The 15,437-nt window shown below is 52.7% G+C and overlaps 5 protein-coding genes across 5 annotated transcripts; 3 read left to right on the top strand and 2 right to left on the bottom strand.

Moving 5' to 3' along the window:
- Nucleotides 1-280: 280 nt before the first annotated feature.
- Nucleotides 281-3,179, top strand: GLOTRDRAFT_73723 (PALP-domain-containing protein; the record flags this gene model as incomplete). Its single annotated transcript, XM_007866098.1, has 17 exons — nt 281-509; nt 582-655; nt 727-772; nt 834-945; nt 998-1,011; nt 1,071-1,177; nt 1,231-1,236; nt 1,291-1,410; nt 1,450-1,491; nt 1,547-1,640; nt 1,704-1,807; nt 1,862-1,944; nt 2,003-2,065; nt 2,134-2,286; nt 2,345-2,375; nt 2,445-2,953; nt 3,004-3,179. 16 exons carry the CDS (start codon nt 281-283, stop codon nt 2,547-2,549), a joined length of 1,383 nt encoding a protein of 460 aa, XP_007864289.1. The 3' UTR covers nt 2,550-2,953; nt 3,004-3,179.
- Nucleotides 2,916-5,588, bottom strand: GLOTRDRAFT_73726 (SWIRM-domain-containing protein; the record flags this gene model as incomplete). Its single annotated transcript, XM_007866099.1, has 11 exons — nt 5,531-5,588; nt 5,187-5,474; nt 4,927-5,111; nt 4,826-4,872; nt 4,593-4,767; nt 4,264-4,570; nt 3,950-4,176; nt 3,783-3,900; nt 3,623-3,729; nt 3,373-3,538; nt 2,916-3,280 (listed from the first exon to the last, which is right to left on the bottom strand). Exons 2-11 carry the CDS (start codon nt 5,233-5,235, stop codon nt 2,916-2,918), a joined length of 1,746 nt encoding a protein of 581 aa, XP_007864290.1. The 5' UTR covers nt 5,236-5,474; nt 5,531-5,588.
- Nucleotides 5,589-5,804: 216 nt separating this feature from the next.
- On the top strand, nt 5,805-9,707 carry GLOTRDRAFT_127515 (uncharacterized protein; the record flags this gene model as incomplete). Its single annotated transcript, XM_007866543.1, has 13 exons — nt 5,805-6,030; nt 6,084-6,329; nt 6,387-6,487; nt 6,537-6,710; nt 6,762-6,968; nt 7,023-7,221; nt 7,275-7,892; nt 7,941-8,524; nt 8,576-8,713; nt 8,773-8,924; nt 8,980-9,190; nt 9,244-9,564; nt 9,621-9,707. 13 exons carry the CDS (start codon nt 5,805-5,807, stop codon nt 9,705-9,707), a joined length of 3,264 nt encoding a protein of 1,087 aa, XP_007864734.1.
- Nucleotides 9,708-10,124: 417 nt separating this feature from the next.
- On the bottom strand, nt 10,125-12,029 carry GLOTRDRAFT_127516 (uncharacterized protein; the record flags this gene model as incomplete). Its single annotated transcript, XM_007866542.1, has 8 exons — nt 10,125-10,462; nt 10,566-10,653; nt 10,706-10,849; nt 10,904-11,000; nt 11,056-11,168; nt 11,233-11,839; nt 11,892-11,923; nt 11,994-12,029. The coding sequence occupies 8 exons, from the start codon at nt 12,027-12,029 to the stop codon at nt 10,125-10,127; spliced, it is 1,455 nt and encodes a 484-aa protein (XP_007864733.1).
- A 1,812-nt stretch (nt 12,030-13,841) lies between these two features.
- GLOTRDRAFT_115186 (mitochondrial carrier) lies at nt 13,842-15,432 on the top strand. The gene is made up of 7 exons (XM_007866100.1): nt 13,842-13,970; nt 14,029-14,064; nt 14,125-14,217; nt 14,291-14,507; nt 14,578-14,834; nt 14,891-15,060; nt 15,113-15,432. The coding sequence occupies exons 1-7, from the start codon at nt 13,917-13,919 to the stop codon at nt 15,180-15,182; spliced, it is 897 nt and encodes a 298-aa protein (XP_007864291.1). The 5' UTR covers nt 13,842-13,916; the 3' UTR covers nt 15,183-15,432.
- Nucleotides 15,433-15,437: the final 5 nt, after the last annotated feature.

A 15,437-nucleotide genomic window follows, 5' to 3' on the forward strand; every position in this document is an offset into this window, starting at 1 on the left:
GCTTAGTGATGGCTTGTGACGCTATACATCCGGGGCCAAGACGCTAGGGCGAACGACTGCCCGACCAAAGCTTTCGATATATCAAAGGATATTTAACAAGCCTGTAGTCTATGTTAGCGTGCCGATTCAGAGTAAGCACTTGACGCGTTTAAGCTTTTAGTAGTGGCCGATCCTTCATTGTCGATCTAATCTCACGGCAAATTCCGGTATTAGGTGACGTCAGATCCTCGTTGGGACGTTGTGGCGAGCGCGACACAGACTTGCGCCTGGCTCATCTGCTATGGCTTGGTTATCCCTCCCTTCTTCTCTTCCGTCTTGGTCTCTGGACAGAACATCCTCCAGGCACATATTCTACGGCATTATCATCGGTATTTCCTTCTCGCTAGCCTCCACTTCCGTTGCGCAGTACAGGCGCGAGAAAAAGAAGGAAGAGGTCAACGACAAATTTGAGCCAAGGCCCATTGAACTGCGAAGTGACGAGGTTGTGGATGGAGTGGTTGGTTTGATAGGTATGCACCAGTCTTTAGAGGTGATCATGAGCAGGGGTTGTATACCTGCGAAGCAGGGCTAACACTCGAGAGCAGGGAACACGCCGCTCGTAAGGATCCCTTCGTTAAGTCGAGCATTGGGTGTGGAGATTTTGGGAAAGGCGGAGGTCAGTGTCCTGTACCTCTACCTACCTGCTCCAGTCCTGTACTTATGTAGAAACACTCAAAATAAATCCAGTTTCTGAACCCAGGCGGGAGTGTGAAGGACCGTGTTGCACTGAGAAGTGGGTATCTTTGCACACCATTCTCTCTCTCTCCGCGTGACCGAGACCTTGGCATTGGCAGTGATTGAGGACGCTGAGCAGGCGGGTTATCTCCATCCGTACACTGGATCACGGATATTCGAGGGCACCGTCGGCTCGACCGGTATCTCCATCGCTACGATAGCCAAAGCGAAGTGAGCCTTCTTTTCATAATCCTGCTTTACTCAGACATCCGATCCGGCCCAGGGGATACGATGCCAGTAAGTCTGCCATCTTGACTTCAACACCGAGAACAGACCAGATGGTCTGTGATTTGTAGCGATCATCATGCCGGATGACGTCGCGAAAGAAAAAGTACAAGCCCTCAAATGCCTCGGCGCGGACGTCGAACAGGTCCGGCCAGCCAGCATAGTGGACAAGAAACAAGTACGCCTGTCCTCTTCCCTTCTCTCCTACTCCGTCTAACATCTTCACCTTAGTACGTGGTACGTCCCCCTCCCCCTCCCTCCTCTCCATACCATACCCACGCCCGCAATCAGAACCTCGCCCGCCAACGAGCACTCCACTTCGGCGAGCCCCCTTCCTCCCCCTCCTCCCATCGCCCGCACATCCAAACCGCGACCTCGAGCGTCGTGGTGACCACCACCGCCTCGGAGGACGTACTCGACGGCGTCGACAGTCTGCGCGAAGAGGCGGAGCTGCGCCTGAAGCCGCGCGGGTTCTTCGCGGACCAGTTCGAGGTGAGCGTCGGTTTTATTGTAAGCGGGGTTGAGGGGAAGTGACCGGGGGTGATAGAATATGAGCAATTACTATGCGCATCTAGAGGGCACCGGCCCGGAGATTTGGAGGCAGACGAACGGGAGGGTGGACGCGTTCGTCTCTGGGGCAGGTTAGTTGGTAGCACTCGGGCACTCGGTCGAATTCACCGCTTCTTCTTCTTCTTCTTCTGTAGGTACTGGGGGTACCATCGCAGGCACAGGCCAGTTCCTTAAGTCGATGGACGAAAATATCCTCGTCGTCCTCGCCGACCCCGAGGGCAGCGGGCTGTACAACAAGGTCAGTCGTTCGGTTGGTACTGGTCTGCGCGGGAACGATAACACTGGACGGCAGATAAAACACGGGGTGATGTATGACCGGAAGGAGCGAGAAGGCTCGAAGCGGCGGCACCAGGTCGACACCGTCGTGGAGGGGATGTGAGCATCGTCCTTTTTGTTCATGTCTCTACTGTATTGAGCCTGGTTTGATGCGCAGCGGGAACAATCGCATGACGAACAACATCGAGCTCGCGGTGTCCAACATCGACGACGCCTACCGGTACGCCCTTCCCTCAAACCCTCACTGACCCATGCATGCGCTTATGGGATATTGATGAATCAACATAGGATAACGGACGAAGAGGCGGTGGCGATGTCGCGCTACCTCGTGCAGCACGACGGCCTCTTCCTCGGGTCGAGCAGCGCGTGCAACCTCGTCGCGTGCGTGAAGCTCGTGAAGAGGATGGGCTGGAGGGAGGGGCAGCGGCTGGTGACGATTTTGTGAGAGGACGATGTCGCAATTCGAGTGGAGCTCTGTTTGCTGACTTGTGGCTTGTAGGTGCGATTCGGGGAGCCGGCATTATTCAAAGGTTTGTCTTGCAACACAGCTCGTACTCAGATGTTGACGTATACGAAATGTCACTTCGTTTGTTGATTAGTTCTGGAACGACGACTACCTGCGTGCCGCAGATATCCCCATCAACCCCTCACTCATCGACGACCTCCTCTCATCGTCATCGAATCCGCCCTCCGAGACTTCATGACCGATTGGCGAAATGGATCCCAGAAATATATGTATATGATGGGCAGTAATTTAGGTAGTGTACACACATTGCAACCCGGGTATGTTAAACATCATGACAACACTAGTGCAGAGCGGAAAGCGGATCGACGACGTGTGCGCATAGGACTACTTATGGATGAGGTGTGTATGATACAGTGTGGTGAGTGCTGGCATAAAATACAGAATAAGGAATGAACCGGAGCGGAGGAGCAGATAGCAGGAGGTCGTTATCCTGGCCAATTGGAGTTGCCGGCTTGAAGGGAGGATGAGGATTGTGAGGAGGCCGGCGTGGCTGGCTGGGCGCCGTTGGGCGGGATAAGATTCGTACCTGGGGGTTTGGGGGATATTAGTCCTTGCGGGTCACGATTACTCGTGGAAGCTGAGCTGCAAAGAGGGTCAGCGTGTGGCGCGGTAAGTCTGCTAGGTAACCGTACCTGTTATCTTGTGAAGTAGAAGCGTCCTGGCCGATCCTAAGATACCCCGCTTGAACGAGGAAGTCCCATACGCGGCTCGTCTTGTTGACGTCGATCTTAACAAGGTCCCGTGCTTCTCGTCGCCGCAGTTTTCCTCCGCGGCGCGCATACTCTCGGACAAGCGTTTCCTTGATGACAAGGTACGGCTTCGGGAGGATACGTAGGGATGAGCAGAGCGCCTGCTCCGCGGGAGTAAGGAGGTGAAGAGAGGGACTGTTGGCCAGGTTAAGAGGTGCAGCTAAAAATTTGATATATTAGATTGACTGAGAGACATAATATTATGATTATTCGACTTACGGGCTTTGCGAACAGGCGGCGCTGCTGATGTACCCGCAACGCTCGTTTGAGAACCGGAGGCCTGCTGGCTAGGCGTCGGCTCTCGTGAGCGACTGCGCCTGTCTAATGACTGTACGCTTCCGTGTCTCCCTTCAGGCCCTGCGGACGGACGCCCGCTGGCAGCCCGTAGCTGCTGAACCCTGTCTGGAGGGAAGTACCCCTTGGTGTAGTCTTCCTTTGCCTTAGCCTGGGGGAAAGGGGGATTACTGGTGGGATCGTCAAGAGTAGTCAAAGACGGACTCACCCGCTTAGCAGCATCTAATTCATATTGGTCGATATCGGCAGCGGTCCGAAGGCCTAATCTTCGATATAGTTGTAATTCTTGTATTCGCCTTCGAAGTGTATGTTCATCTGTGAGGCGAGTTCAGACTATAACAGGCGCCCTTCCGTGCGTAGGAACTCACAAAGCATGTCAGTGACAAACTCCTCGAAGTCTTGGGCCGTCTGGAGCTTGGCAAATGGCCGCAACCTCTGGATAATCTCTTTCTCTTCTCGGGGCCGCTTCTTATCATTGGCTTGCATCTGATCTAGAGATTAAACCAGGGAACAACCCGAAAATACGAGGACAAACCTTTTTATAATCGAGCAAGCCTCTATCGAACATGAGTGCCTTCGCTTCGCGCCGCCTCTGGACGCGTTGGCTGTACATTTCTAAAAGTGTCAATTTGAATGCTAGGGACTCTCTGGTTTCGAACGGTGGAGGCTGAGTTTGTTCCTCTGCTTCACCCTCCTCATCAGCCGCCTGTTCAGCCTGGCCATCCTCCGACTTGGGCGGTTGACTACCATTTTTTTTGACATCTCCGTTGGTCCCCGGATGTCCGTGGCCATTTGGCAGCTTCTGAGAGGTAGCATTGGGCAAGCCCTTTCCACTGGGGTTTATAATACCCCGTTTCTCATTTCCGAGCTTTATTCTGGCGCAGACATCCGGATCATGCTCATCCTCGGGTATTTCATCGCCGCCATATTCTAAACAGACCGCGAATTCGAGATCTTTGACTAGATCTTCTGCCTCATTGTCAAGTTCGTGTTCAAACTCTAGACGGCCGGGCAAGAATGTGGCAACTTCATGTACACCGGGTGCCGAGGTAACGGGCTTCGCCGGTGCGGGGATGGTGGTAGGCATAGCGGATATTCGCCGCCGCTTACGTTCTTGAAACTCAGCCGGGTCAACGTCGAACTCGCGGTCCAACCGCTACCATTACTAGTCAGCCAACGGAAAGTAAACAGCTTCGATACGGACTGACCGGAAGAGGCCAATTCGGCGAGTCTACATATACCGAATTGTAATGCTGTTCGACTTCCTCCTTTGTGCGAGTGCCGACGTGTTCGGCGATGGCTTGCCAATTCCCAAGTCCCTGTAGGGATATACCCTCCAGCAATAGCAGTTCCCTGTGGTGACCCTTCTATGAGACAACATTATCTTATTTTTTTTTACGTCAGAACGCACTCGTCTGCTCCCCAATCTTCTGAGAATATCGGATATGAGTGTAGTTCCTAGGCATATAATCAGGGACGTTACAGATGCCACAGACTAGCATCGGAACGTACAATAACGCGATATGGATGATCCTTCTTGTGCTTCCGGAATTCCTTGCCATTACAAAAGCAAGACGGACAGATATCCACACCGTCCCCTCTCTCGCACTCAGGAGCGGCGCATCGTATCCGCACGGAATGCGTAAGATCACAGGCGCACCCGTCGCATTCTATTTGCACGCCAGGCTCATTCACAACTAACACAAGGCCAAGCCACAGCGTGAGAAATCAGGCTAGGCAGCGGATTGGCATGTCAGTGAGGGACGACATACTCTGGAAATCCTCCGCATTATTGGGCTTTTTCCTTTGAGTGACTGTCATAAGGGGTCAACGTGGCGTGGCAAGTGGTGGTGGTCCGGTCAACGGTGAATGGCCAAGTTTGGGGCAGGTAGGGGATGATGACAGTCGGGTTTGGAGCAGTACGGAAAAAGTCGCTCGCGGGTGCTCTCTTCAAAGCGTCCAACATGCACGACGCCAAGGCTCTGCCCGGATATCCCGAAGTCGGAGGTGAAAGTCGTTTCAAACAATAGGTGCGGCGCCTGAAGATGCCACAGTGCTCCCTGCAATAGGGGGTAATGGGTACTCTCAGGACGGAACGACGAGTAGTCACACTGACCTTTCAGGAGACAGTACAAGATCACCGCTTTCGTGGCTACCCGTCGTCGTCGTCGCCGTGTCGCGCGCAATGGTACAGGTTTCCAAATACGCGCAAACAAGGGCGGACTCCGGGAGCCACAGCGCGTCCGGTTTCAAGTTGTTTACAGCCTGGCCTGTGGCCACAACCTTGCGCATCTGGTGTCTATGAGAATTTTATAGTTCTTTCCACTACCGACTAGGGCCTGGATCGCTGATTCTGACGTGACGGTACAACGAGTCTGCGATTGTCCAAGATGAACGGTCTCACATCATCGGGGGCCGGGAGGTCCGTCGACATTGAGCTTGGCCAAGAAACTATTACGGTCGAATTGGACAACCTCGACTCTGATCCAACCGACGTCCTTGATTTACTGAAGGAGGGGCAATGTAAAGTCTGGGTCTGGACTAAGCTCGCCAGCGAGTATTGGCGGAAGGGCTACTTGGATGCTGCAGAGAAGATAGGGCAGGCGGCTGTCGAATGTGTGCTACATAATCATTTACTGTTATTCGCAATCTCATTTCGGGTTCGACAGCATTTCGGGATCATGGAGCGACTTCGTCATTACCACCGGTATATTCTCTGTTAGCCAACGTCCAAATTGCGCGGGCGCGCAATGCACCTAAGATCATTCTACCTCACGCTCGGCAGGATGACATGTCAAAGGAGAAAGCGAAGGCAGATCACTATCGCGAGTCTGCTCAAATGCTCAACTCCAGTGAGAGAGCTGTCGCGGAATCTGGGCAGGACTTCGACCCCACTTTAGCTTTTTTGACTAGAGGTACGCAGCATGACTCAGTGCCTTGCAAGCTTCCTGCCGAACTGTATCGCTCTTTAGGCATTCAGCAGCTTGCCACCCGTTCACTGGATGATGCGCTGCGTACTTTTGAGGGTGTACTAGTACAAAAACCTACCAATGTCGTAGCGTTACTTGGCAAGGTATGTCCCTTCATATATGTTTGTGGTGCGTCTGCTTGATGCAGTGCAGGCACGTATTCTCTACGCACGCCGGCAATATCCTCAAGCTTTGAAGTTATTCCAGCAAGTTCTACAGCTAAATCCCCATTGTCTACCGGACCCTCGTATAGGCATCGGTTTATGTCTCTGGGCCATGAATCATAAGGAAAAGGCGAAGGCTGCTTGGCAGCGGAGCGTTGATCTTGTATGTTAAAGAACAGTGCCTTGTCACGCACTCACTATAAGCGTTTCGTAGTACCCGGACGGGTGGGCTGCCCAGCTCCTTCTAGGCTTGGAAGCGGTAAATACCAGTAAAGACGAGAGCAAGGAGGTCACCGAACGGACTCAGGCTCTCGTCACGGGCACCAAGCTAATCGAAACAGCTTTCCGTGCGAATAACAGAGGCGCCGCCGCTGCTAACGCCCTGTGCGAGCTACTTTTGATGAAGGGAAACTACGGTCGCGTAAGCTTCCAGTCAGATCCTGCTGTACTTTCTGCAATCACTGATGCGCCATAGTCGCTTAAATTAGCTGAGAGGACTATCCAATTCGCCGACACTCTCTCAATACTCACGGAGGGTTATATACGGGCCGGACGTGTTTGTCACGCGGAAGGGTCCTACTCGGAAGCAGGCAGACATTACTCTGCAGCCAGTGAAGGCAATCCAAATCATGTCCTTGCTGCTATAGGGCAGGCGCAAATGCAGCTTTTAAATGGTCGGTCTCTCTATAGTCGAGGTATCTGTGATAACTTGATTTGATACCCTTAGATGAATGGCCGGCTGCCATACATACACTGGACACCTTGATACAGCACCCAAATCCCCAGAAGTCTCTGGAGGCGATGGTGATGCTCGCTTCGATTCGCAGCCACCAACGACCGGGTGTCTCAGGCTCAGACATGGCCAAGGAGAAAGCTCGCGCGCGGGAGCTATTTGACCGTGTTGCCAAGGAACTTCATCTGTATGAAGATCGCCCGGCACTCAACGGTAATTCTGCGAATGCGCTTCCGCGGTCGCTACGCGATATCAAGGACGACATGGACATGCATGCCGAAGTGGCACGCTTGTGGCAGGAAGATAACCTCGATCGTACTGCTCGAGCACTACGTGAGGCCCTGCGGATTAGCGAATCTACCGGACAAGTGGACCCGAGACTGCTCAATAACTTGGGAGCGTTGCAGCATCTGGATGGACATCCAGAGGAAGCTAGATTAGCTTACGAGCGCGCCCTGACTAGTGCCGCGGGGCTTGCTTCGGATGTCGGGGAAGGCATGTCCACCTCGATCTTATTCAACTTGGCAAGGGCATACGAAGATGAAGGCGACGAGCAACTCGCGAAGGACGCGTACGATAAGTTGCTGACAAGGCATCCCGAATATGTCGATGGTTTGTACCTCTTCGATAAATAAGATCGTCGTCTCAACTTTCTTGTAGCGAAAATCCGGCAAGCGCATATGCTGATGGACATGAATCGGCAAAACGAGGCTCATGACCTTCTCAAACAAGCTCTATCATCACAAAACAATAATATGAACCTCCGGGCATACTACACATACTTCCTCGTCAACTCGACGTCGTCAAAAGTAACTAAGGAGTTCATCTTCGCTACCTTGAAGGACCATGACAAGCACGACCTATACTCCTTATGCGCTGCTGGATGGATCCAGTATAACCAGGCTAGGGAAAGTCGCGAGCAAGGTTCAAAGGCTATCGAGGAACGCAGACAAGGTTTCCGACGGTCAGCCGAATTCTACGAGAAGGCATTGCAACTCGACCCTACATGTGCTTTCGCAGCGCAAGGCTTGGCAATTGTTACTGCGGAAGATGCTTTGGGTTCGTTGGCCGGTGGGGTGCCTCCTGGTTCGAGCAGTGATGAAGCTCAGAGGCGCTTCAAGAATGCACGAGACGCTCTGGATATCTTTGCCAAGGTTCGGGAGTCCATCAACGACGGCAGTGTTTATGTCAACATTGGCCACTGCCACTACGTCCGGGACGAATTCGACAGAGCAATCGAGAGTGTGAGTACACTTCAATGACATATTAGCGGCCTTGGCGTTGACATTTCATAGTACGAAAGTGCATCTAAACGCTTCTACAATGGCCAAGACGTCACCGTCCTGATGTGTCTCTGCCGGTCATGGTACGCGAAAGCTATCAAAGACCAATCCTTCCAGGCCATGAATACGGCCCTCCGCTATGCACAACAGGTATGACTCGTGTTCTACAATTTATCCCTATCATAACCAGCGGTAATTTGCTGTTGCAGGCCCTTCATTTACGACCGATGGATAAAGTTACTCTCTACAACATCGCTATGATACAGCAGAAAGCCGCCGAAATGATGTTCGCCCTGGATACCACTAAGCGATCACTTCAAGAATTGCAGCGCGCAATCGAGCACGCAGGGCATGCGCAGAAGTGCGTCATCTCCGTGTTCGTAATTCCGAGGCACTGAAATTGATATCGTCGAAAGGCTTTTCGCTTCTTTAGCGTCTGACCCGTCTCCCGTAGTTCCGTACAGCAAGGACATCGCAGATCAAAGAAAGAAGTACGGCGATAGTATGTTGAGGCGTGCCGATGAGCAACTAGCTCAGCAAAGGCAGCATGAGGCTGAGACTCAGGCTCGGCTGACTGCTGCGCGGCAGAAGCGACAGGAGGAGAGGGAACGGCAGGAACGGTTGGAGGTAAGTGAGTTCGGTTCTTGCGGCGGGAACGATTATCTCATTGTAACACCAAGCGAGAAGAGATGGAACGACTACGTAAACAAGCTGAGGAGCTTGCGGAAGAGCGCCGGAAGGCGCGTGAACAAGCTTTGGAGTGGAGTCGTCAAGTCAAGGATCTCAGCGATGAGGAAGACATAGATCGACCACGGAAGCCCCGCAAGACTTCCAAGAAGCAGAAGGGTGACACCAGCGGAGATGAAACTGCGAACGATGGGAAACGGAAGCGGAGAGGAAGGGTAAAGAGGGAGAAGGATACGGATGGCGTCGAGGCAGTCGCTGAAGAAGAAGAGGAGGCTCTCTTCAGTGAAGATGAAGGGGAGAAGACCACCAAAAAGGTGTGTGGACTACAATTATCCGCCCGCCCCCCATCGCTCATTGTCGCTCGTGATAGCGCGGCACCAAAAAGAGAGTGGTTCGAGATGATGATGAGGACGACCCCGACGGTGCACACGGACCCGCAAGAAAGAAACAGATGTAGGTTTCCTTTGACATTTAGACACTGGCGTGTTGCTAACGAAAATCTGTCTCGTTGCCCTGCTTCCGTCTCCTGTGTCGCAGAAAGAGCAGAGAGTACATTAATGACTCAGATGAGGACATGGAATGATGTCGGGCCTGTGCCACCGCCACGCCGAGAGTGTTGCTGTATATACGTTCATACTTATGTTGTTATCGTTCTCGTTCTGACGTGCTGTGCCATAGTAGCATCTGTATCTATAGACACATATTTAAACCTAATGCATTACTTCCGCACCTGCCCCATGAGGCCGCAGTATTGCCTTGGTCACCTCGCAGGTACCTCAAGGCGTACACACGTATCACCAGGCACATATAAGGAGAATTCACGTTACATTCATGGGAATCTAGCACAAGGCGGAGATTGTTCGTGAAGCCTATTCTACAGGTTGCCTTTCGCCGATGGACTAACACCAGGCAGGCGCCCGTGAGCCCAGTCACTGATCAAGACACCAGCGATAGCAGTCCTAGGAGGCACCTTGATCGGCGGCGCGTTGCCCTGCCTAACTTCCTTCTCTATCTCTTGTTGTTTAGCCTTGTTCTGTTGTATGCTTGGATCGGAATGCGCAAGAGCAGCGGCACCCTGCTGTTGGGTGTTCTCCAAATTGCTCTGCTTCTCTTGGATATCTGCCATTCGACGATAGTCTTTGCGACTGAAGTTTGCGCCATCTGGGTGGCTTAAAACTTCTAAGATCTGGGCGCGGGTGAACCAACGGGCATCTAGACAACAGGAAGAGAAGGGAGTTAATAATTACGACATAGGATAGAAACGAGGCATGGAACCACGGCCTTGATCGTATAAGCCTCTTGTAATTCCACATACCTTCCAACTCGTTATCCAAATCTACTCGAATGGGCGATGACGGATCTGCGAAGGCATAGAAGCCCACCATCAAATTGGCAGGATATGGCTGTCCAACTTAGTCAGACTCAGAAAAATCTCTAGGGTAAAATCCACAGTACCCAAGGCTGAATTGAGTGGTACTTGACGTTCCAAACCTTTACGCCGGCCTCCTCCCATATCTCTCGTTTGACGGCATCTTCGAACGATTCTCCTGGTTCTATGAATCCGGCGAGTGTAGAATAAAATTTATCGGGGAATTTCTTCTACAACTGAAGTGAGCTTCAGGACGCAGCTGCACGGAGATAGTGGACACGGACATTCCGGCCTAATAAAATCTTATCGCCTGATTCGTCCACAACTGCCATGATAACGACGGCGTCGGTTCGCGGGTGCGCAAAGTTATGCAAGCCTTTGCTGTGGCGGCCATTAACCGGGCAGAAAGGAACCAAGGAGTACCAAAGAGACGCACGCAGAAGGGCATGGCTTTTTGCCCGCATTGTCGGCCCATGGCAACAACGAGGAACATGAGAGTTTCCAACCGGCCCAAAGGGAATAGACCGGGGATCCACAAGCCGGGCAGAACTACAACATATACAGGCCCAATATAGAGATTGATACTTTGTGGATGTAAAGAAGAAACCCCCACCTTATTTCTACCGTTCCAATCGACCATACTTCTCGCCTCAGCAAATAACGCAGCTTGAAACATATCCATGCTCCCCATTGCTGCTCGCGGCTCACTGAACTCCAGTTTCTCTCCCCTTTGAGCCGCTTCGGAACCGCTTAAGAGATCCTTGACCTTATCTGCATCGACGTCCGTAACATCCACGGTGAAGTATGGCGTGCCCTCGATGTTCGCGACAGCGGCTTCAGCTGCACCCTTGGCGCTGAATTCAGCGGATGGCAGCGCGCCACTCTTGCTTTCTTCAGGCTCATGTAAGCCTAGGAAGACGATAGGAGCGCCACGGAGCCGCGCCGCTTCTAACACCGGAGTGTCTACGGCTGCAGTTTCACCTTCACTTCGTCCTTGGCCGAAGAGAGGATCCGAGCCCAAGACTGGTCGAATATCATTCGTGGTAAAACTGGCCAAGCCGCGCGTACGACCATCTGGCTGCGTGGAAAGCAGCGGCTGGCCACCCTGATAGACCAGCCAACGAGCAGCAGGTGATGCAGCCACTGCATTTAGAAATGCTGGGGACTGCCGCAGCCATGATAGACGGTTCAGGGGGGAGCCTCCCAAGAAATTAACGTGTCTGATTTCGACTCAGTCAGTCTTCGATCATCCTGAACCTACACGTAACTCACGTCTCCCCCATTTTCCAGAACTGACGCCAAAGCTTGCCCGACACTCTTTAGCAGAAATTGTTCGTAAAAGGGTAGGCAAGTGGGCAAAGCCAAGCAACTCACTTGGCGATAGAGCGTCCGGAAGCTGACGAACGCCATAGTCGCGATTAGCAATCCTCGGGCAGGCCTTCCTGGAGCGTATCGGAGGCAGCCGGCGGCAAAGCCTGGGGACGCTCCCTTTGGACTTTCCAATGGAGATCATCCAAGTCCGTCGCTGCTATTGAACGCTCGCTGGCAATAGCCATTCTTTCGCCATTTGCGGTCGCGTACGACGAGCAGGAAGACACGAAACATGCGGCAGCTGTTCTTTAGCCGCGTCAAGAACGCGTTCATTCAACTCTATGGACTTCTTCTGACCCCGCCCGAATGGTCTAGCTTCAGCAAAGTCTTCCTTTCCAACGGCTTGCCTTGGGTGCGTTCTGCCATAGCTGGAAAGGTAGCTTTTGGAGCTACCTCTCTAACTTGAGGCTATGATTTCGAGAGTATGTATTTGCTCTCGTGGCTGTCGGCGGGTACCCTGGGCCAGGCTCCAAACACGCTGTGCGTGTTCATCATCTCTAGGTGATGCACAGCGTGTCTCTCTTCTCACTGGAGTCATCCTTCCGAGGGAGCGGTCCCCAGGAGACAACCGGTTATATGTCAGTTCGCGTCGACCGCGCAAGGCTTGCCTCACGTGTTGTTGCAGGTCCATCATGAGTTGGGGTTGGTCCCCTTATCTCAAGCCGCGTTTCATTGTCCCCCGGCCTCGCAGCACTCCAAGTTGCCTAAGATAAAATTGTATCCGCTCCTGATGCCGGCTTGAGCCTGCTCTTCGTGTGGCTGTTCCTGGTATCATCGTCTCCCCTTCCTCCATCCGTACGCCTCGTTGCAGAGTTGCGCGCCGGAAGTTACGACATACACCGTGAGGTCCTGCTCTGCGTTCAGTTACACGCCAGACAGAGATTTGACGACTTTGCTCCGTCCTGGCCATATTCAACGCCCTTTGACGTTTCCTTTTCGGGTGTGCTGGCATGTGCGTTTATTGCGGCCCTTTTAGGTGTATTATGCATCGTTAATCGCTCGCACTTGTCATGCGGCTAGGAATACCGGGCAGGTTCCTATCCCATGGACTAGTTCCGAGACCTGGGTAACTATTAAAGGCGAACGTCTGATTATCCAACCGCTACAAGTTTCGCTGTTCCAGTGAGTTGTACGCGTCCTTCGCCTGCACTCTTCGCCCTCAGCCTAAACCTAAACGATCCATTGCTATCCGCAGAGATGGCTGCTGTTCTTTGTCCGCGACCCACGATGCCGCCAGACCACCCGCGACACTCGCCTTCGACAAACCCGACGCGAGCTACACCTAAACCGCGACTCACTCCCGCCCAGGCAATCGTCAAAGCCTGGTTGTCGGAGTCGAGCAGCAGCCAGCGGAAGTGGCGGGAGACTGACGCCAAAGTCAAGGCTCAGTTCACGGAGCCCAGCTCGCCACGGGGGCGCGAGCCCAAGGCAAAGATGTAGAGGACTTTCGCGACCAGACCGCGACACCCACCCACCTCCGCCGACGTACCGGGCGGCACTCACGAAGACCATGCTGGAAACGCTAATGATACGGATCGATGACACGCAAACGAACGGATGACCGGGAGTGTAGGAATGGAGAGGAACCCATTAAACTTATAGGAAGGACTGATATTTGTAGCTCTATTATGGTGCTGTATATGTACACTGATTGTATTCGGAAATGGCGATTCGTTTGTTTTCCGTAATAGGACGTAGATTAGATTACTGCTGTAGCGGTGGCTGTGCCACGCCCTTCTCTTCCTACGCCTCGGACGCTGTCGGCCGATTCCATAGCTTACGTAACCATCTACTTTTTGGCATTTCTGTTCTCTGATTGGCGGATGCCCCACGCTCGTATTTACGCTTGCCGCCACCGCCACTTGGCCGCCATCGCTAGCGACGTCGTCGAGTCACTTGCCTTCACTGCCTACGTCGACCTCGAAGATGAACAAGACGGTGAAGGACTTGACTGCGGGGACGGCTGGTGGCATTGCCCAGGTAGGAGGCGGTCATGAGATCTTGGCTCAATCGCAGGTTCATGAAACAATGGTCCAAGGTCCTTGTGGGCCAGCCATTCGACATCGTGAAAGTGGTGCGTAGTCAAGGAGATGGGTGATACACGCCAACTTTTAATGATACCTTCGAATCACAGCGGATGCAAACTTCTGCTGCGGGCACGTACAAGGGCATGCTCGACTGCGCCGGGCAAATCCTCAAGAACGAGGGTCCGCTAGCCTTCTACAAGGTGCCGACCCTGCTCTCTCATCGTCTGCCTTGAACCAACCGTATCTTTCCGCCCCGTCTTGCAAACCGAAAAGGGTACCGTTCCGCCTCTCCTCGGCATCGGCGCCTGCGTATCGATCCAGTTCGGCGTGCTTGAATACACGAAGCGATTCTTCGCAAGCCAAAATTTGTCCAGGGGGCTTGGTGGACCCGACGGAACAAGTCTGACCGATGGCCAGTTTTACTGGGCAGGTGTCGCCGCTGGCGTGGGCAACAGCGTGGTCTCGGGTCCGGTGGAGCATATTCGTATCCGTGCGTGCAGTTTCCAGGATTAATTATCGCTGCGCTACGTGATGTCAATATCTGCGGTAACCTGGGCTAGGTTTACAAACACAATCTGCGGTTAATCCAACCTATGCTGGGCCATTCGATGCCGTGCGGAAGATATACTCGGCTCACGGTATCGCCGGTATCTACAAAGGACAGGTTGTCACATTATGGCGTGAAGCAGCTGGCTACGGCATATATTTCTGGGCGTATGAAAAGCTCGTGCAGAGGGAAATATCGAAAAAGGGAATTAGGAGAGATCAGATATCCGCCCTGAACGCGGTGCTGTACGGTGCTGGAGCCGGATATGCTGTAAGTCCCTGCAATAGCGGACTATACCAGGAACTCATATGCAACATGATAATCAGCTGTGGGCGGTCATTTACCCAATTGACATGATCAAATCCCGGATGCAAACTGATGGCTTCTCGCCTTCCACCGGCCAGAAATACAAGTCTACGCTCGACTGCGTACGCACGGTATGGCGCACAGAAGGAATAAGAGCTTTCACCCGGGGGTTAGGTCCTACGTTGATCCGGTGAGCTCCCATCACAGACGAGCTACTATCCGGGAACTAACATCATCGATAGGTCGCCCTTCGCAAATGGAGCAACCTTCCTGGGCTTTGAGATGGCTAGCAGGGTTTTGAATAACTCCTAGTTCCTGGTCCTGAACACCGTCTATCGGTACGATAGCCGATTCGACCACCACAAGTTACGCAATTTGAAAACCGGGTTCAACTTCGGACAAGTTATCTAACGATGGATGCGGAGATATACCGATAAACATAGAGTTAACGTTAGAATCTGCATAATCCATAGACGATGTATTGATCTTCTGTCTCCATCTAGTCGTTGCTTTGTATTCTGCTGATCTTCAAATTAGTTCTTTGCGCTTGGTTTTTGTTCCGAAAGT

The sequence above is a fragment of the Gloeophyllum trabeum genome (assembly GCF_000344685.1).
Source record: "Gloeophyllum trabeum ATCC 11539 unplaced genomic scaffold GLOTRscaffold_00004, whole genome shotgun sequence".
Taxonomy (NCBI): domain Eukaryota; kingdom Fungi; phylum Basidiomycota; class Agaricomycetes; order Gloeophyllales; family Gloeophyllaceae; genus Gloeophyllum; species Gloeophyllum trabeum.

Excerpts from the sequence above, each read along its gene's own strand:
- GLOTRDRAFT_115186 (XM_007866100.1), top strand. The coding sequence starts at position 13,917 with ATGAACAAGACGGTGAAGGACTTGACTGCGGGGACGGCTGGTGGCATT. Across the intron at positions 14,218-14,290 it reads GTCCGCTAGCCTTCTACAAG|GGTACCGTTCCGCCTCTCCT; the intron begins GTGCCGACCCTG and ends CAAACCGAAAAG. Across the intron at positions 14,508-14,577 it reads GGTGGAGCATATTCGTATCC|GTTTACAAACACAATCTGCG; the intron begins GTGCGTGCAGTT and ends AACCTGGGCTAG.